The sequence below is a fragment of the Lagenorhynchus albirostris genome, chromosome 13, assembly GCF_949774975.1.
Source record: "Lagenorhynchus albirostris chromosome 13, mLagAlb1.1, whole genome shotgun sequence".
NCBI lineage: Eukaryota > Metazoa > Chordata > Mammalia > Artiodactyla > Delphinidae > Lagenorhynchus > Lagenorhynchus albirostris.
The window spans coordinates 80,977,228-80,998,575 of record NC_083107.1 but is presented as its reverse complement, the minus strand read 5'-3'; the positions used below and the strand labels follow the sequence as shown (position 1 = coordinate 80,998,575).

At 46.9% G+C, this 21,348-nt stretch overlaps 1 protein-coding gene across 5 annotated transcripts in view; it reads left to right on the top strand.

The window, feature by feature from the left end:
* The window catches only part of LPIN1 (lipin 1), a 128,441-nt gene that overhangs the window by 63,554 nt on the left and 43,539 nt on the right, over positions 1–21,348 (top strand). For 4 of the 5 annotated variants that reach the window (XM_060169955.1, XM_060169954.1, XM_060169952.1 and 1 more), the window contains exons 3-9: positions 6,485–6,685; positions 7,423–7,518; positions 10,810–11,108; positions 13,695–13,820; positions 15,988–16,095; positions 19,541–19,670; positions 21,010–21,325. In XM_060169955.1, coding sequence (XP_060025938.1) covers positions 6,485–6,685; positions 7,423–7,518; positions 10,810–11,108; positions 13,695–13,820; positions 15,988–16,095; positions 19,541–19,670; positions 21,010–21,325 — 1,276 coding nt within the window. The remainder of the gene's footprint in view (positions 1–6,484; positions 6,686–7,422; positions 7,519–10,809; positions 11,109–13,694; positions 13,821–15,987; positions 16,096–19,540; positions 19,671–21,009; positions 21,326–21,348) is intronic. The other variant, XM_060169953.1, reaches the window with a different exon arrangement.

Below are 21,348 nucleotides of genomic sequence, written 5' to 3'. Positions count from 1 at the left end.
GGAAGATGCAAGAATCTGGGCTCATTGAAACGAATTCTTTGAAATAGATTTTAATTGTCTAGGGCCGGTATCCTGTTTTTCTCCATCCTGAGTTCCTTCAGGGTGCACCGTTGGGGTGGCTGCAGTGGCGGGTGGTTGATGGTGCGGCGACATTCATTGTTTACCAGAATGGCAGGCAACATTTATTTTTTTGTCCTCACCCCCAATTTTATGCAGTTTCTGTTTTTCCTACTTATCCTTTATCTTTCATGGCCTGTTTGTTGTCAAGAAACGTGTTATGAGCTTGTTGCCTAAACTGCGTTTGTAGTGAATTTAGTTGGGGGCATTGTCTTCGTGAGTTTTATGTTCCTGGGAGAGAACAATTCCCGTTTTCTTAATTTCTTCTAATTTTTGAATTTTAGCACTGTTCCCCTCATACCCAGACTTGCTAAGCTACCTTGAGGCGGTGTGTGCACATCTGGAATTTTTTATGATGGGACAAAAAAAAATTCCCAAACAAATCCCTCTCCCCTACATCCCCGCTCTCCCCCTCCCCCCGCCAAAAAACAAAAAACAAAAAAAAACCCCCCAATAACCCTAAAACAAAAAAACAACTCCAAACCCCTGGTTTCTTGCTTGGGATGAAAACTTGCTTTTATGATGTTGTTATGACCAGGTCACAGAATCGTCAGCTTAGAGCCCCAGTTTTGAATTTCCTTTACAACCTCTTTGTTGGATCGTGCCTGAGATTCTTTGAATACTCCCACTGATGCTGAGCTCACTCCCTCTAACGAGTCAGTTCTCGTACAAGCTTGGTCTCATAGATTGTGCTTTCCACCCTGGCTCTGGGATGGCCTCTCTCGGATTCCAACTTTAATTACAATCTCTGATCACTGGGGTAGCACTGGATACCCTGTAAACATGTGCCGAACGTTACCGACCTTTAGAACTAGATGACTGCCATCTGTTCCGCTAAAGCCACACGACTGGTCTTTCTTAACTGGGCCTCACCCATTGATACCAGTTCTGTCCAGCAAGAACGGGAGGCAACGCTACGCACAGCAGGACAGGGAGGGCCAGGGGTTCAACCTCGGCTTCATCCTCACTGCCACTTACTGGCTGTGCTGCCCTGAACACCACGCAAGCCCGGTGCCCCAGTTCCTTGTCGGAAATGGGGTAATGATGTCGGTCCTGAGTACTCAACCTAGGCAAAGGAGTTTCATAGATTTGCATCAGATGAGCTGCCCTGGGCAAAGGAGTTTCGTGTGTCGTGAAGTGCTGAGCAAATGTCGTGTGGAGGCTTGCGTGGCCTTTCACCTGGGATTCGGGAAAAGGTGATTATTGGTGATTAGTGGCCTGCTGAGGATTTGCGGCACCCACGGGGTGGGCGTTAGGTCTGATGGCTTTGGAGTATTCCTTGTTCTCCAGAGTCAGTAGGCACCCGTCGTGGTTTTCCAAGCCCATTTAAATCTTTCTCCAAACCATCATTTTTTTTTTTTTTTTTTTTTTTTTTTTTTTTTGCGGTACGCGGGCCTCTCACTGTTGTGGCCTCTCCCATCACGGAGCACAGGCTCCAGACACGCAGGCTCAGCGGCCATGGCTCACGGGCCCAGCCGCTCCGCGGCATGTGAGATCTTCCCGGACCGGGGCACGAACCTGTGTCCCCTGCATCGGCAGGCGGACTGTCAACCACTGCGCCACCAGGGAAGCCCCAAACCATCATTTTATCTTCTTGCCTCCACTTATTCTCCCTGGAGTTCCTGGTTGTTGCGTCAGGTAAGAAGCACGTGTGTTCAGACTGCACCTGCAGCTCCCCGGAGAGCCTCACGGAAACAAGGATCGGTCTGGGGGCGGGGGGGCTGGGTTGACCGACAAAAAGTTAACATCATATGGCAGTAGAATTTGTTTTCTCAGAGAGCCTGAAATTCTGTTTCATTCTGTATGTCCTTTCAGAGATGATCCACAGGTTAGCCTTTGCTGAAATTCTAGTAGAGTTAGGGAATTTGTTTTCAGTAGTTCTCTTTCATTAGCTTCTGGTACGTTTCCTCATTTCTCTTTATGTGATGACCTGTCTCCTCGTTCCTCCTTAAAGCACTAGAATATTGTGCCCACCCGTGTGGCCATGTCTGCCCTGGGGGCCCCCTCTGTGACATAGCTTCGCATCCCCCTGCCTGCCACCGCCCCAGTCCTGTTGTGCCACGATGGTCACCAGGGAGAAATAGGCTTCTCCTGCACTCTGGTCCGTCACTCTGGGACGTGCGTTTGTTTCAAAGTGGTAAGAGTAGGACCGGGGCAGCTTTGCTTGTGCGTCCTCTGTTTCCATCGAACCAATGCAAAAGCGTTCCCAACCAATGAAGCATTTTCACTTTTTGGAAGACAGTCATCATATAGATTTAATTCAATCCCGTCCTTCCACACGTACCTATCTTAATAGACAAATACAAGAGATTAGGCTCCTGGCAAATGCTGAAGAATGTAGTCAAAGGTAGCCTGGGAAGTTAAAGGAAACGTGGTCATGTGCGGCCGCAACATTTCCTGGGTGCCCAGAGAGGAGCAGGCCCCCTCCCCGTCCTCAAGGGGGGCAGACAGCTTGCTGGATGGGGTCTCTCCAGCCGCTTGACAAATGACAGCCTGCGTTTATCAAGCAACTTTCCAGGATGGGAGGGGTTGGTGTTAACTGAACAGGAGGGCCACTGGAAGGTTCAGTTTGCAAAACGATGAGTGATTTTGGGCGCGTAGATGAACAAAGTATCCTGACACGCAGATGAGGACGTTGGAGACGCGATGGGAAATACAGGTTAAGGAGTGATTGTAGAACTCTCGCGGGACTTAAAGAGATGAAGGTAGAAGGAAATGATGAAGGTGAGGAAGGTTTAACAAACATGGGGATTCTGAGAATTGTGTTTATTGAGACAGTTTTGCACTCTTTTTGACCTTTGCTAAGGTGAGGTTTCTCAGCCCCGCGTCCTGATCCACCAGCCTTCCTGGAGAGGAGTAGCTCCGACTTGGGTGTCGCCTGTCGTAGCATCACTGTGTCACGGCCGGGAAGCACAGCCACAGTATGAAAATGGAGACACTGTTACTTCCTAGATAACATGCCTTCAATGATAGTCTCCTTGACAGACCCGGGAAGGGAATTAAAATCACTTTTATCCACTTGCATAATAAATGAGTGGGAATGATTCCTAAATTGACGATTAAAGGGACTGGCCTAAAATAATTCAAAGCCCCGTATTTAGGTTCTTTTTTTTTAAAAAATTAATTAATTTATTTTTGGCTGCGTTGGGTCTTTGTTGCTGTGCACGGGCTTTCTCTAGTCACGGCGAGCGGAGGCCGCTCTTCGTTGCGGTGCGCGGGCTTCTCATTGCGGTGGCTTCTCTTGTTGCGGAGCACGGGCTCTAGGCGCACGGGCTTCAGTAGTTGTGGCTCGTGGGCTCCAGAGCGCAGGCTCAGCAGTTGTGGCACACGAGCTTAGTTGCTCCGCGGCATGTGGGATCTTCCTGGACCAGGGCTCGAACCCGTGTCCCCTGCATTGGCAGGTGGATTCTTAACCACTGCGCCACCAGGGAAGTCCCTAGTTTTAATAATTGATGCTCTTCAAGCTGAAGACGCTGTTGATTATGAATGTTGTAGATAGAATCCCCAGTGGGACTATGCTTTTGGATTTTTGTGCTCCGTGGTGTATCATCTGTTTGGGTCTAACACCACTACTGCAGTGGTTTCTAACTTAGGGAAGAGTATCCAGAAAGACGCTGTTCCAATGGCATGGAAGAATCTTAGAAAATTAGTAGTATTCCAGGAGGTCAAGCTGGAAGATGTCATGTTGAGAAAAATATGTTTACCTGTTTCCTAACCTCAGAGTTAAGCACAGCTTAGAGAGCCCCAGTCTGGCCAGAGGGGTTTTTTTGGAGGTTTGGCTCAGCTTTCCTTGAAAAACTTTGGAACGAGGGCTGTGGAATCCCGTTTCACGTGGTCAGTGAAGCCTCGTCAGGTGAAGCAGGTGTTTCCTGCCAAATCCTGAGATTAAAAGCAAGAGATTGAAAAGTAACTTGGAATGGGGTGAGTGGAGAGCAGGTGTCTCAACGCCGTTCAGTGGAAGTTGCAGCGTTTGTTTTGTGCACATCTTTGGCTTCTCTTGAGGTCCTGAGGCACTTTCTTCTTCGGGGCAAACGTTCCCCTCAATGCCTGCTGGTGTGTCTCCGCGGACACCGTGGCGGGAGGGAGGTGAAGGGCGGCAGGGAGGGGGACTCGGGCTGGCCTGGCTTCTTCACTGACATCAACTTAGCTTCTTCCTTGAGCCTTTTACTTCAAACAGAACTGACGGAAGTGAAACTTGGGCACCGGCGCCCAGCTGGTTTATTCTTGTATTCGGTACCTATTCTCCAGCACGTATTTACAAGAGACCCTGGACGAAGGGAAGGTCAAGGAGAGTGTGGTTGCCTTCACGCCCCTCGGCCAGGCAGGCACTGGAGGTGACGTGGGCCCAAGCTGTCACTCAGAGAAACTTTTTAACCAAATAATGGTTCCTCTTCCTGAAATGAGTTTTGGTTAATGCAGTATTCTCCTTTACCCTCCTTGTAAAAAAATTTAAAAATGGTGGTAAAATGCACGTGACATAGAATTTATTCTTTGAACCACTTTTGAGTGAACAGTTCAGTAGACTTGATGTAATACATGCACGTGGTTGTGCATTCACACGGTGGACGGTCACCATCCAGCTCCAGAACTTTCTCATCTTGCACAGCTGAAGCTCTGTCCCCGTTAGACGTGAACTTCCCCTGCCCTGTCCCTACCCCCTGGTAACCACCGTTCTGCCTTCTGTTTCTCTGGGTTTATCTGCTCTAGGTACCTCAGATAAGTAGGAGCTGCCTTCTGTTTCTCTGGGTTTATCTGCTCTAGGTACCTCAGATAAGTAGGAGCATACAGTATTTGTCCTTTTGTAACCGGCTTGTGTCACTTAGCGTAATGCCCTCAAGGCTCATGCGTGTTGTAATGTGTACCAGAGTTTCCTTCCTTTTTAAGGCTGAGTAGTATTCCATTGTGTCTGTAATACTGCATTCTGCTTATCCGTTTATCCATCTGTGGCCTCTTGGGTTGTTCCCACCTTTTGGCTGTTGGGAGTAATGCTGCTGTGAACACGGGTGTGCAGGTTTTCTCTTTGAGACCTAGCTTTCAGTTCTCTCGACTGTATACCCAGAGGTGGCATTGCTAGGTCATGTGGCAGCCCTGTCTTAAGTTTGTTGAGGGGTCACCACGCCGTCGCTGCACCTGGCTGGGCAGCCAGGTGGGTGTGGCTCATGCCGGGGTGGCCGTCAGAGCCCCAGCTGTGAGGAGGGCCAGGGCTCGGCGCCGGCGGGGCTCCCGTTGCCCTGTGCCCCAGCGTCTCCCGGATTGGCGCTCTGCCTCGTTTCTTCCGTCACTGCCGCCTTTCAGGCTGGCATCCTGTCTTGTCGGCACCATCACCAGAAGCCACAGGTTGGTCTTCCTGCCTTCAGTGTCTTTTCTTGGCCGCCTTCTCTACATTTTTACCACAGCGCTCTATCTAAATCACGGATCGCATCCCGATCTTGTGGTTCCCGAGTCCCCGACGGCTTCGGTTGCTACAAAGCACCTTCCGAGTCTCCTGGCAGGTGTCGGCTCTCGTCCTCCCCCTGCGTGTTCTCTGCCGCAGGCGCCACCCCCTCTGTGCCTGTGCGCACACCTGTCTGCGGTGGCCTGTCCACCTTCCTCTCCCGGGGAGCATCCCAGCCCTGCTCCCCACCCATCGACTGTCGGCTCCTCTGGGACGGCTCTCCTCTTTCCCTGGATGTAAGTCCCTCAGCGTCTCCTTAAGTCCAAGCAGACACGACCACGCGGACGTGTGTTCTCCTTCTCTCTCCTTCACGAGCCCGAGTCCCTCCGGGGGACGGGGTCTGCGTCTTTTTAATCTGTGTTCCCGGCGCCAGGCCCCTGGTGGAGGGGAGGCCCTGGATGTTTGCTGAGTGGACTTCGGTTGATCGTCTGGGCAGACAGACCGAAGCCGAGCGCAAGTGTCCCTCGAGATGTGAGAGCATCAGGCGGGCAGAGAAGGACCAGGATGGAAACCGTTCAAAACAAAAGTCACTTATTTTTTCCTTCTCGAGTAAAAATAGTCACTTTTTTCTACCAGCGTTATTAAGCGCCTACTCTTTTTGGCGTGGTGGGGAGTATGAAGAGGTCTCAAATACAGCCTCTCTTCCCAAGAGTCTGAAGATTTGGTCTGTAAAACCTGCACGTGATGCAAGAGCGAGCGCCGCACGTACTGTGGACTCAGAGAGGAAGAGCCCGGTGACGACGGAGATCAGGCCTCCTGGGGTGGCCAGGGCTTGGGGTGGGGAGCGCTGGGTGGGGCCCATTCCAGGGGAGCCAGATGCGCTGAGCTGGGTGTCTTTGAAGTCGGGCGTGCGACGCGGGCACGTTCACCTTTACTGGCTCTAGAACCTGCCTCGAGTTAATCGTTTGTGCACCTTGTGTCTCTGTCTCCTAGGCTCAAACCATGAATTACGTCGGGCAGCTGGCAGGCCAGGTGTTTGTCACCGTGAAGGAGCTCTACAAGGGGCTGAACCCTGCCACCCTGTCCGGATGCATTGACATCATCGTGGTCCGCCAGCCCAATGGGAGCCTGCACTGCTCCCCCTTCCACGTCCGCTTTGGGAAGATGGGGGTCCTGCGTTCCCGAGAGAAGGTGGTACGTGACCTGGGGGACGGGTTCTCTCCTTAGAGAAAAATCCTCGCACTTCTGCGGCCTTACGTATCCGGAGCTCCTCGCGGACCCCGAGTTTTAGCTTTCCGTTGGAAAGGGCCGGTCCCTGAGTTGACAGTTACTCAGATGGTTCTGATCTCTATGCTTGTGTAAATTTCTCCGAGATTTAGTGGCATAAACCAACTGTTTATTAAAATCCGGGGGTTCTGTGGGTCAGGAATTCACAGCAAGTGCCTCGGGCTGGCCCGTCTCTGCTCTTTGCCGCCTGGCGCCTCAGCTGAAGACTCAGGGCTGGGGGCTGGGACCCTGGGTAGATGCACTTGCTCACTCGGCTGGTGGCCCTTGGCTGGACTCTTAGCCGAGGCTGTCACCCAGACGCCTCCGCGTGGGCTCCCCATGTGGCCTGGGCTTCCTCACACCATGGCGGCTGGCTGCAAGGGGGGGAGCCGGGCGGACTCTGCCTTCTTTTTCTTGTCTAGCCTCGGAAGCCACGTGGCCTTACCTGTGTTGTGCTCTTCTCCCTGGGGCAATCACAAGCTCGCATGGACCCAGGATGGTGGTGGTGGGGGGGGGGGTAGACTCCGTTTCTTGACCGGAACGACCAGCGGAGGTTTGGAATTGTGAGATATCTTGGGGACGTGTGTGACTGAAGTGTACGTAGAGACCTGGTCATTGCCCGTGAGGTTTCCTGTTGTGATGAAGAACATATGTTTTTCCTTCAGGTTGACATAGAAATCAATGGGGAAGCAGTGGATTTGCACATGAAATTGGGAGATAATGGAGAAGCATTTTTTGTTCAAGAGACTGATAACGATCAGGTAAGGGAGCCTGGGTGGTGAAGCTTTCTCCCGCATTTTGAGCTTTGAGCAGGGCTCATCTGGGAGCGTGTGTGGAGAGGTGATACTGGGGCCGGCTGTGTGGGTGACGGAAGAGGAGAAAAGTGGCTGTTTACCTGTCCTGGGGATTTGAGCCACAGGGTGAGTGTGTGCTATGTCTACCCAAGACTCGGCAGTCCCAGCCTGATGCGTTCGCTCCCTGGTTCCAGGGAGACAGGAGTTGAATGACACTGGCCTGAAACCATCATCCAAAAGCATGCAAGTTACACTCGCGTGTCAAATCTCAGACGGCTGAAATGTCCTAATTTTTGTTTAGTGAGTGACTAAATCACATTACTTTTTTACTATGAAAAGATGTTTAACAGCTGTGGAGATATCATTCTCACACCATGTGCTTCAGCCATCTCACGTGTACAGTTCTGTGGTTTTTAGTGTTTTCACGGATACATGCAAGTCATCCCCGCAGTCAGTTTTAGAACATCTTCATCGCCTCAGAAATAGACTCTGTACCCTTTAGCTACCCCTCCCCTATCCCTAAAGCCCTAACTCCCCACCACCCCGAGCCCTGAGCAACCACTAATCAAACTTTCTGTCTCTATAGATTTCCCTAATCTGAATAGAATCACATTGTTTGTGGTCTTTTGTGCCTGACTTTCGTGTAGCATAATGTTTTCAAGATTCATCCGTGTTCTGGCTGTGTCAGTACTTCATTCCATTGTATGGCCGAATGATAGTCCACTGTATCTGTATACCACATTTCGTTTATCTTTTCACGTGTTGGTGGACCCTTGGGTTTGTTTTCCACCCTTTGGCTGTTGTGAATAACGCTGTGTACAAGTTTCCGTATAGACACATGCTTTCATCTTGAGGGGTATATACCTGGGAGTGGAATTGCCGGCTCATATGTAACACTGAATTTACCACTGAGGAGCTGCCAGGCTGTTGTCCAAAGCTGCTGCACTATTTTACATTCCCACCAGCAGTGCACGAGGGTTCCGATCTGTCTATACCCTCATCAGTACTTGCTCTTTGACTTGGTGATTCTAGCCATCCTGGTGGGTGTGAGGTGGTAGCCCATCATGATATTGATTTGCGTTTCCCTAATGACTAATGATGTTGAGCATCTTTTCATGTGCTTATTGGCCATTTGTATGTATTCTTTGGAGAAGTGTCTATTCAGATCCTTTGATCATTTTTTTATTGGGTTATTTGTCTTTTTATCCTTGAGTTATAAGAGTTCGTTATATATTTTAGATACGAGTCCCTTATCAGGTAGACGATTTGTAAATATTTTCTTCCATTGTGTGAGTTGTGTTTTCACTTTCTTGATGTTGTCCTTTGAAACACACAAGTTTTAAATTTATCTGTTTTCTCTTCGTGGCTCGTGCTTTCGTTGTCACAGGTAAGAATCCTTTGCCGAGTTCCAAGTCATGAAGGTTTACCCCCATGTTTTCTTCTAAGACAAACCGTTTGTTTTTACTCTTTCATTCACTGGGAAAGCCACTTTGAAGGGATCTGATGTAGAGACGCCTCAGTAGAAACCACTTGAACTAGTTCCTTTATGAGAAGATAGCCTTTATAGAGGAACGGCTCTAAATAGCTCCAGGCTCTAAAATGAATGCCCATAGTTTCAATTTCAGGACAAAAACATCCCAGGCTCTGCTTCCTTCTGGTCTTCCCAGAGGTGCCACGGTCTCTCCCAGCCTCAGCCTTCCCGCTCACATGTGGACCTTATACGTGTAGCACATTGTCTAATGCTCGGTAACCCACTTTATTTATTTAATTATTTATCTTTTGGCCATGCCGCGGCCTGCGGGATTTAGTTCCCTGACCAGGGATCGAACCTGAGCCCCCTGCAGTGGAAGTGCGGAGTCTTAACCACTGGACCGCCAGGGAAGTCCCTCTCTAAGCTACTTTAAACGATCAGCAGCATGCTTGTTAATCCCCCCTCTCTTTTGTATATATTCTTTACTTCTTTTTTTCCCTAGATTTTCTTTCAAACTAGTTTATTTAGGGGTTCCATTGTCTCTCCTCAATACATTTTATGTATTTCTCATATGCTTCTTCACTCACTAGTTCACCTAGTTCCGGGTGTCGTCTTGATCAGCCAACCATCTTCGTAACAAGATTTATTGACAAGTCCTGGATTTTCTGATAGAGCTTCATTAATTTCATTTACTTCTCCTGATAGAGGAGAATAGAGTTCACGAGCAGCTTTCACGCTTTCCAAAGCACCAAACTCCTCTTGTTTGTTCAGTTCTGTTGCAACTTTGGGCAGACGACAGTACACAACATCTCCCAAAGCTTCCTGTGTAAAACTGCTGATTCCCACTGTTCCAATACCATTTTCTGTTGTTATCCATTCATGTTTGTCTGTGAATTTTTGCATATGTGTCAGGTTGTATGTACAGTAGTTACGTTGTTCCCTTTTATCTAACAACGCCGTAAGGTCGGGATTATCACTTCCATTTTTCTGATGAGGGAAACAGACTCAGAAGTTAAGTGACTCTGCCCAAGATCACATAGCTCATCAGAGGTGGAACCCTATTTTTTACTACCTGTTACCAGGTTTCTGATAAGAAATGAGTCATTTGATAATAAAATGATGGCTATAGTTTTTAAAAAAACTGGTGAATCATTATAAAACAACTATTAAATTGAGAGGCGGTGGAGGTTTTTTTTTTTGCTTGTTGTTATTTTTGTTTTCTTGTAGAGAAGAGGGTCAGTACCTAATCACTTGACAGCCGCATACCTAGGTGTGCTCTGGGGCAGGTGGGCACTTGGGGCACGGTGTGGGGACACTGTCAGATGTTTTCTTTAAAAATTATTATTATCCTAATTCAGTGCATGTTAAAAACACACACACACATTCTCTCTTACACACACACACACACACACATACACCCCCACACACGAGTGCAAAACGGAGTCCAGTTCCCAGGGTAATGTAATGACTCCAAGCCCATTTTTCCTCTTTACCCTGGAAATTTCAGACCAGGTTGAATTTTGGTAGCCTGAAATAACTGATAATTACCTCGCTTTGTTATAATTACGAAAACGCAGGATTCAGTACAAAATGGCAGTTAGCGACTTGTCGACTTTATGACCAGCTGTCAAATTCGGCAGCCGCGTCTGCAGATCGCCGTGACGCCCTGTGCTCCCCACTGCCCCCCGTGCCTGGGCTCCGGAATGAGCACTGGTGGGTCGTCGGCACCACCGGCTCCTTAAACCCCAACTAACGACGTTCCTTCTCGGAAATGTGTTGTCTTTCAGGAGGTGATCCCCGTGCACCTGGCCACCTCCCCGATCCTGTCGGAAGGAGCCTCGAGGATGGAGTCCCAGCTGAGGAGGAGCTCCGTAGATTGGATGAGAAGCCTGGACCCCAACACGTCAGCCCAGGTCTTAGCTCCCAGCGAGACCCCTTCAAGTGGCTCTTTAGTGAAGAAGCGAAGGAAGAGGAGGAGGAAGTTGCAGCTGGACAGCCTGAAGCGGGACGACAACACGAACACGTCCGAGGATGAAGACATGTTCCCCATAGAGATGAGCTCGGACGAGCTGCAGGACAGCAGTAGGTAAGTGTGGGTGAAAGGCAGGGCCTCAGCTAGAACTGGGTGAATTCATTGTTTAGGATGATCCTTTTATTTATTTATTTGTTTTTAAATTGACGTATAGTTGATTTATAATGTTGTGTTAGTTTCAGGTGTACAGGAGTGAATCAGTTTTTTTAATATATACATATATATATATATATATATATGTATATATCTGTTCTTTTTCAGGTTCTTTTCCCTTATAAGTTATTACAGAATATTGACTAGAGTGCCCTGTGCTCTACAGTAGGTCCTTGTGGTTTTGTATATACTAGTGTGTATCTGTTAATCCCAAACTGCTAATTTATCCCTCCCCCCTTTTCCCTTTGGTAACCGTAAGTTTGTTTTCTATGTCTGTGTGTCTATTTCATTTGTATCTTTTTTTTTTCGATTGCACATATAAGTGATATGGTATATTTGTCTTTCTCTGTCTAGCTTACTTCACTTAGTATGATGATCTCTAGGTCCATTCATGTTGCTGCAAATGGCACTGTTTCATTCTTTTTGATGGCTGAGTAATATTCCACTATGTATATATGCACCACATCTTCTTTATCCATTCATATGTTGATGGACATTTAGGTGGCTTCCATGTCTTGGCTGTTGTGAATACTGCTGCTATGAACATTGGGGTGCAGGTATCTTTTCGAATTGTGGTTTTCTCCGTATATTGGCCCAGCAGTGGGATTGCAGTAGGATTATTCTTATAAACGTTTTTTCCCCCAGAATTTCTTACTCTTCTGTTAATGCATTTGAGACTGAATTTTGGAATCCTGCAGGCCCGATTCTAAAGTAGCATAAAGATGGGATGTAGCTTGTGACAGAGAGACGATTGGTAACATCCTTGGTGATAACTCCAGCTTTCCAGATCAGAACCAAGAAACAGGAGCTCAGCAAATGAATACTTCATGCATGAAACCGTTGTTTCAGAACCCGCTTATTCCTATTTGAGCACCACCTGTGAGCCCGGTAGTCGGGCTAATGGGTAGCTGGAGGCCAATCTGTTATAGACTTAGGGCCACAGGTGAATGTAGAACATGACCGGTTTCTCCACAGGCAGACTTTTCAATTTTGATGAGGCCCAAAGTTGAATGGACACCTGTTGTTTTTTTTTCTTTGCTTTTAATAGTGTGGCGGAATGCTGTTTCTGGGTATTACTATTTTGGTGAAAAATGCCATTTTTAAAAATGCCCCAAAACATTTGTAAAGAATATTTGATGTTTCATATTTTTATGTAATTCAGTGTAATTTTTTTTGTGTCTTGTTAACACAAAAGGGAGAAGGATGGGTAACTGAATCGCTTTGCTGTACACTTGAAGCTAACATAACCTTGTAAATTAACTATACTTCAATTAAAAAAAAAAGGGAGAAGGAACATCAGGATTAACCTCTGCTTTGTTATTTAGAATAGAATTTTTTTTTTTTTCCTGGCTGAAAATAAGAGCACATTGGCAACGTCGACTTTCCTAACCGTGGCCTCTGATCCGCTGTGGGCTTGGAAGCTGGGTGGTTGGGTTCATTACAGTCGCCTTCCCTGCATGGCTTTTAGTTCCAGAACTTAGTGTTAGGTATTTCAGATAACATCCAAAAATAGAGACCAGTGGCCTCTGCGTGAGTGAAATAGTGAATCCTATTTCGTTGAGCCTGCTATACCTGAAACGAGGTAGATTTGCAACCATTTCATAATGATAAGACTACGATTGGTTGTGACATTTATTTAATTCTGCTGGACGAAACATTATCTGTGTACAGCCATACAGGGATTTGGTAGCTCACCCGTACATGGCAAGAGTTTTATTAACCCTCTGGGTACAGTTTTGGGCCCAATCTACCTCTCAGGCTTTTGAGACATGAAATGTGAAAGACAACTCCGTAGGTCCTACAGTGTAAGTAAGAAGCAGTGTGGTCATCGAGCCCATGTCAAAATCCCAATTCTTGAACAAAATCACTTTACATTTATAATTCGGCCAAAGCATGAGCACACAAAACATTTCTCTGAGTCACTTTTTTCCTGTCCATTCCTGTCCTGGAATGTGCCTGGAATATGCCTGGGTAGTTTATTTATTTTATTTTTTAAAATCTTATTTATTTATTTATTTTTGGCTGTATTGGGTCTTTGTTGCTACATGAGGGCTTTCTCTAGTTGCGGCAAGCAGGGGCTACTCTTCGTTGCGGTGCATGGGCTTTTCGTGGAGGTGGCTTTTCTTATTGCAGAGCACAGGCTCTAGGCGCATGGGCTTCAGTAGTTGTGGCACATGGGCTCAGTAGTTATGGCTCGCGGGCTGTAGAGCACAGGCTCAGTAGTTGTGGCGCGTGGGCTTAGTTGCTCCGCGACATGTGGGATCTTCCCGGACCAGGGCTCGAACCCATGTCCCCTGCATTGGCAGGCGGATTTTTAACCACTGTGCCACCAGGGAAGTCCCGCCGGGGTAGTTTAAAAGGAGATCATGTTAATCTATGAAGTATTAGCGATAATCAAGGAAAAAATGAAAACTTGCCTTTATTATGAATCTATCACTAATAATTCTTTGACTTTGATTTTTTTTTTTTTTTTTTTTTGGTCTCCAGAACTCTTTCTAATGATATACCTCCATTCCAAGGAGATATCCCTAAGGAAAACCTTTCCCCAGTCATGACTTACCTTCAGTCAGCATCTTACCCGAATTCCGACAGAGAGTGGTCACCTAGTGCCAGGTGAGTGGCTGGTGTGTGTACGTGTGTGTTCACCTGTCCTGGTCCAGAGGATTCCAAGTCAGTTACAGGAAACATGTTTAATAAAATGGTGAAATCTAAGTAAAAAATGAAACAAAGTAGGACTGGAAAAAACACAGTTTAGAGTAAGAGGTACAGATCAGGATTAAAACCAGAGAATGTGCAGATCATACACTTCTATCTAATAGCAAAATGGAACTACAGATACGGCTCTTAGCTTCCCCAGGAGACACTGAAAGGCCAACCACTTGTTAAGTTACATAAAGCTAATTGTCAACAGCAGCAGACAGGTGACAGAGCCTTTCTGGATACTGAGCCCTGAAGTGGGATTCAAGAGCAAAGAGATTGCTTCGGGGGCCCCTGCGGTCCTTCGGGGCTGTGAGAATGAGGCCTTCTTCCCTTGCTGCGTTTACGAATATTGATTTCCCTGAAATGAGCTCTCAAGGGGCCCTAGACTTCCTGTATCAACTTGGAGAACCAGAGCTGCTCGGTGTGCGGGGAAGACTCTAAAGCCTTGAAGGCTGTGAAACCTGTGAGGATATGTGAGCCCTTCTGAGCAGTTTTCAGGACTGGGGAGGGGACAGAACCGAAGCGTGCCTTCTCAGCAGGGATAATATCACCCCTGTCGGGACACAACTTGGTTCTGGGGTGGCAAAAAAATCTTAGATACTATAATAGTGTGTAGCCTTCAGAGGGCCACAGTACATAAGCAGATGCATGGTGTATCCATGGCGTTACAGTTTCATGGTGGAGGGAGGGCTATCGGGAATAAAAAGGTCCCGGAGGTGTGGCGAGAATAGAAAAGAGGTTGGGAAGCACTGATCTAAGTGACAGCGCCATCCTCAGGTTACTCGTGCCTCTAACGTGTTAGGTTTGCTTCTGGTCTAAAGGGGAGGTTTCGGAGCCCCTAAGCCCTGGCACTTGCTGCAGGGCTTCCCACCTGAAGCCAGGCTCACATAGACGCCCCTCCCGGTTCCAGTTTGACCCGCGTGATCTCATTGATGAGATGGCACGGTCAGCGCCGTGTGCTGAAGCTGAGGTTGGAGAAAAATGGATGCATCGCATGCCTGGTTTCTAGCCGGGACCGTGACAGTGAATGTTCGTCAGCCGAGGTGGGGCTGGGGGCCTGTGGAGTCCCCTCATGGGGGTCTGTCTGTCCTCAGGCCAGCCCTGTCCAGTGGAAACATAATGCTAGCTACATACGTAATTGAAAATTTTCTAGTAACCATCCTTAAAAAATGAAAAGAAACTGATGAAATTAATTTTGATGATCTATTTCAATGACCTGGTATATCCAAAATATTTTCATTTCAGGTAATCAGTTTTTTAAAACATTATTGAGCTGTTTCAGTTCTCATTTTCATAAGCCTTGGAGTCGTGTGTCTCATGTGTGCAGAACATCTCAGTGTGGACCAGTCACATTTCAAATGCTCAGTAGCCACATGCAGCCCGTGGCTATCATATTGGACAGTGCAGGTGTAAGACCTTTCTAGAACCTTGTACATTCTCTCCCTGGGCCTGTGGAGTTAAACCCTGAGGGAAAAAACACAGTACTTTTAGGAAGAAAATGATGTGGAATATTTAGAAACCACTAATAGGTAGAAAAATCTGTTCAAACACTCTAATTTTAAGCATTTTAAACAAATGTTTTAAACACAATCCTGAATATGTTTCTCTGTCTTTCGTGTTTGGCTCTGTGAATCTAGAAGAATGACCACGTCAGATTAAGTGATCTGGCCACTGTTAAATGCAATTACAAGTTAGGATAAATAGATACATTTCCATACTTGGGTTTATGTGTTTTCTTTTAAGAGACAGTTACCAGCCCAAATTATCCAGCCTTTTGGAGTAAGTCATTTGATTAGGCACTAAATTCTGACCCAAGAAAAGCAAGCGTTTATGGGCATATGGTTGAAATAGAAAGTGAAATGGGTGTCTTGGCAGTGTCCTGCTTCTGTGGTTCAGAAGATTCATGTTGATTTCTTAGTGATTTCAACATGTGATCCTCTGCTATTGTTGGATGCCCAAGTACCTTCACTTTCTTAAAGATGTTAGCGTGGAGAGTAGCCAAATAATTGATAAGAAATTTTGTTTAATTGAATTGACCTGTGATTTCTCTCTCCTTTAATGTGGATCACGTGGCATCCAGTAGCCTGACAGATTGCAGGGGGAGCCCCCCTCGTCTGGCAGCTGCGGCTGAGGGCGGTCTTTCTAGTTCTTGCCCTCCACAGTCTTCCCACTTCCACGCTTCGGAAAGGTAGATGAGTCATCTTCCCACCGTGGATGTCTTTGATAATAAAAACTTTGATCTAACTCTTAGAACTGTGTGTTGCCATTAACCAAATTACTTATGTGGAAAATACATATAGATTCTATGAAGTGAAAATGTAGATTTAACTCTTACCAATCTATTTCACCAACTAACCAAATCACTTACGAAGAAAATACGTATAGATTATTACTTTTCCTTTCATTTTAAGCATTTGTCGATGGTTAGATTTTTTTTTTTTAAGTACTAAATTTAACTCTCTGGAAATTAGTGTCACGCATATAATTCTTTCTAATTTTGTGAAGTGCTTTGAAAAATACAACAGTGCATTGAAAATTGGGAATATGATCTCTATTTTGTGTCTGGGGTTGTTCAACAAATAAGTTTACGAGACTTTTTTAAGATGTTGCTTAAGCATAAGGAGAGTTATTATTATAACTCACTGAATAGCTTATGGACCTTCCGGGACGTCCCTGGCGGTCCAGTGGTTAAGACTTCACCTTCCAAGGCAGGGGGTGTGGGTTCAGTCCCTGGTCGGGGAGCTAAGATCCCACGCGCTTCACGGCCAGAAAACCAAAACATAAAACAGAAGCAATATTGTGACAAATTCAGTAAAGACTTTAAAATGGTCTACATCAAAAAAAAAAAAATTCCTAAAAAAAAATAGCTTATAGACTTTCTGCGTAATATAATCAGATGTTTCCACAGCATTTGTAGCATAGAATTTTGGAGAATAGCATAGGATGGACTTGAAGGTTTGGGATCCTAGGTTAGAGTCTTCATCTGAGGCAGAGGGCTTAGATTCCTGCCTCCATTCCCTCAACGTTGCCCACGCTTTGACCTGCCTGCTTTGTAGACTTACAGGGTTTTCTTTAGAAACCTGAACAGAGAAGCTGTGATTAACTTCTACCTGGGAAACTGTTTTTCTTTTTGATTCAAGAACCCAATCTCAGGACGTACTTCACTCACAGCTTACTGTGCAGAAGAAAGGCCACTTTCAAATGAGATCAGCTAAGTTGTGAGCAGTTATAACGGATGTCCCTGATTGGGATTTCAGGAAAAATGCTGAAAACTATTATGGCTAATAAATGCATTCGTTATGAAAATCAATCAGTGACCTTGAAGCTTACTTTTGAACAACCCTTATCTTAAAAGTCTAATATTTGGTAATCGTATTAGAAATTTTGGAACCATCTTTCTCATCGATCACAGTCAGCATTGGGAGTCTTTTTCCTAATTCATCTTCTGTCTATCTGAATTCTCTCAACAAGGGCGCCGACTGTGCTCACGTATTTGGGTGCAGCATCCTTCCGAGAGGCTGGTGCGGCCTGGGGGCCAGTGTTTACTGTAGTGGCACAGTGAACGTGAGAGGTGGCGCGTCTGGCTTATGGCTCACACAGGGCTGGGTCCTTTGTGAATATGAATTTGCCCACCTGCACGCCTCTATGGAAACCGTATGGCTTGTAGCTTTTATCACAGGATCAGAATGTTAGGGATTCTGGGGTTGAGCGGGGTGACAGAGAGCCGTGTTCAGTGTGTGCATTCTTCTAGAGTGGGTTTGGTAAACTACAGCCCGTGGCCCCAGTCCGGCCCACCCTCTGTTTCTGTAAAGTTTTATGGGGCACAGCCAGTTTGTCCATATATTGTCTGTGGCTGCCTTTGCACCGCGCGGGCAGAATTGAGTAGTTGCTGCAAAGATCCCATAACCCACAAAGCTTGGAATTCTTGCTACCTGGCGTCTTAGAGAAAACGTTTGCCAACACCTGTCTCCAGAGCAGGCCCAGTCTAAAGGGCTTGACTTCATTTTGTGCGGTGGGTAAGACGATGTATTGTTCCAAAGAATTTATAACGAAATATAAATAAATTGTGTTCTTTTCAAACAAATGATTTGAGGTTTGGGTGCAGCGCCGATGAGGGCGGGAAGCCAGTTACGATGGATTTTCCCCCGTGACGCCTCTGGAGAAAGAATGACCCAGGTCACAGTTGTCGGCACAAAGGCCCCTCGCTGGAGGCCACAGCGCTCCATTTGCGCATGTCACTGATGCTGAACGTGTAATTCTGGACACTTAGGTGCCAGAAAAGCACTGACCCTTTGGAGAAAAGCAGACTTAGGAAACCAGAGGAAGCAAGACAGATCGGAGGTGATGAACGCTTCACCTCTCAGATGTCTGGAGGGCCCAGTGTTCCTTCTCAGGGGACTCCTTCCTTATGGGCACGAGTGCGTGTGTGTGCATGTGTGTGTGTGTGCACGCACATTTACACTCCTGCGTGTAGAGGTGTCCCATCGTTTACACGCCCACGGTATGCTATCTCAGGGTCCTCCTCTCCGCAGACTGGCCAAGCAGAGCCCGGGGGCTGCCACGTGCCGTTGACATGGGTGGAGGGCAGCGGGCGCCCAGGGAGGAGGAACCAGCCAGCGTCCCCCTCAGTGTGAAACGATGGAGAGAAGCAGCATTTAGTCTGTTTGTCCGAATGGCTGGACTAAAGAGAGCCAGGAGCAGTTTAGCCATTCAGGGTCCCTGTTTGCCTGAAACATGGCTGTGTGTCTTCCACGGGCTCTCCTTGTCCTGGCAGGAAAGTTCTTTTCCCTTGGAGCTGACATCCAACTCGAACAGATAAATGAAACCAAGCACATGGATGAGAGGTGACTTAGGGGAGACTGCGTGAGGTCTGTGAGAGAAGGTGCAAAAGGAAAATTACAGGGGCTTTCTTTCTCACATCATTTAAAACTGTCATCTTAGAGGAAATGGTGCAGGAGACGGAAGACCAGAGGTAATTAAATGGGTCTTCCTTCTCCTCCGGTTGTTGCTTAGAAGGCTGTGAGAACTCTGTAGATAAGTTGATGGTTTCTGTGCTTGGACAGAGGTATGACGGCTCAGGGCTCAGGAATGAAAATGTAGAAAACGCAGAGAGGCAAACCCAAGTTACAGCCACTTAAAAGCTGGTCTGAGAATTAAGCGTCATGATGTGTTGTTGCAGGAAGAGCTTAGCAAATAGGAATCTTTGAAGTATTCTTGGAAGATATAATATATTTTTTTTTTTGGAAGATATAATATTTTGCAAAATCTCAGCTTGGAGGTCCCTGCCACGTTAGTGAGTTATTTGTGGTAAAGTTGGCCCATGATCAGTTTCCCGTTCCATCTCTCTTTTTTCCACCTTGCCCTTTTAAATGCTCCTTCTTTTCATCTTTACTTACTTGGAATTTGGCGGCAGGTTGGGACAGGGCTATGCAAATTGGGAGCACCTTCCCCCTTGGCGCGTGTTCTGTCGACCCCTGGTGGCCACAGAGGGGATAGTCATGAAGCCGTGGACATAAGGCAGTGGCGGGTTGGGTGCATTTTTCTGGGCTCTCCCGAACCCTAGAATTCTGGGCCAAAAACAAGTTTTAAAAGTTTCCCTTCCCACTTTAATCATGCATTTGTGTTTTCTTAAGTCCTTCAGTTTCCCGACCTTCAACACCTAAAAGTGATTCGGAATTGGTCAGCAAGTCTGTGGACAGGACAATGCAAAAGGATAATCTAGAAATGCTCTGGCTTTGGGGAGAATTGCCCCAAGCCGCAAAGGTAAGCTCCCCCCCGCCTGCCGCCTGCTCAATTCTGCCACGCACCGAAGGTAGTTTGGAAAAACATGTAATGGGCGCAGTTCTTTCTTTCAAGAAATTTTATTTCATATTCCAATGTGTTACAAGAACCTTGAATTATATTATTATATCGCAAGCTGGGGCTTTTTTTTAAAAAAAATAATAATATTGTAAGATCCTTGGAAGATGCTACGGCCTCTTGTATCCCCAGTAAATCTTTGTGATATGAATAAATGAATGAGTGAGTGAGTGAAGATGGAAAGCATTTCTATTATGACTCAAGAAGGGCAGCTCTTTGGAGACTAGGTCTGTTGAGGCTGGAGTTGGGGGTTAATTCGCTTTCTAGGTTATTTAACTTCCACGGAAAATGATGACTTCTCTGCCCACAAGTGGTAGTGCTGACCCAGCCAACCATCTTTACAAATTCACGTCGTTTGTTGCTGGAGAAACGGCACGAACGTGCAAACCCATCACTTCTTCTGGCAAAACAGTTCCGGCCACAGATCCGCTGTTGCATTGTTTCCATTTGTGTTCGAAGCTGTGGGATCAGATACAGAAATGCATACCCTCTCCCCACTTTCTGGCCCACAAATTGCATTTCGGTTTCTGTTTGGATAAATCTTTTCCATAACTGGAAACTCCTTGGAGAGATAGAGACAGAAATGCTAATTTCCCACTCATGTGAACCAGCCACCAAGTCTGCCCTTGTTCATTCACGTTTTGGGGGGGTAGACTTCGTTGAAATATAACACACGGGCAGAGAAATACCCAGATCCTAAGTGCTGAGATCAGTAAATTTTCACACTGTGAACGTGTCCACGTGACTTGCACCCAGACCAGGAAGTGGGGCTAAATCAGAACTTGGAAACCCTCCAACCCTTTGCAGTTACTGTTCCAACTGACCGCCCGCCCTCCCCCCCCAAACTCCCAGGATAAACCCAATCTTGACTCTAACAGCAGAGATTAGTTTTGCAAGATTCATCATGTTGTTGGGTGTAATCGTAATTCACTTGTTATTACTGCAAACGCCCTGTGGTGTGAATACACGTTCCATTTTCCTGCTGGACGTTTGCGTTCTGTTGCTAATCTTACTCACTGCTCTTTGGTAGTTGATGTTTTCTGTGAAAGTTCATTCACTTTGGAAGTACTGTCCTTGGTTTCCAGACCTTTCGGCAGGTACGGAATCACCAGGTGACCCCCGAGGCTTCACCGTGTCCTGCCAAGTGTGGGCATGGCTCTGGAGATCCTTGCCTGCCCGGTTGTTCTTTGGTGACTCAGTTTCTCTCTGACCTTCTCTCTCCCTCCCTGTCCCTTTGATCTAGTCATCTGCACACAAGATGAAAGAGTCCAGCCCGCTGAACAGTAGAAAAGTCTGTGATGAGATGCACTTTCAAGCCATCCACAGTGAATCTTCAGACGCGTTTAGTGACCAGTCACCGACACTGGCTGGGGCGTCTCCCGTGCAGCCGCTGTTGGAGCAGAACAAGCCGCAGACGGAGATTCAGTTCGCGAACGAAGAAGACATTGAGGCCTTAGGAGCTGCAGCGCCCCCGTTGCCTACGATTGAAGAGTCCAAAGCCCTCTCCGCCAGTGCTGCCCCCACAGCCAGCAAAACGGATTCGCCTTCTAGGAAAAAGGGTGAGAATGCCGGCGCTTCCCAG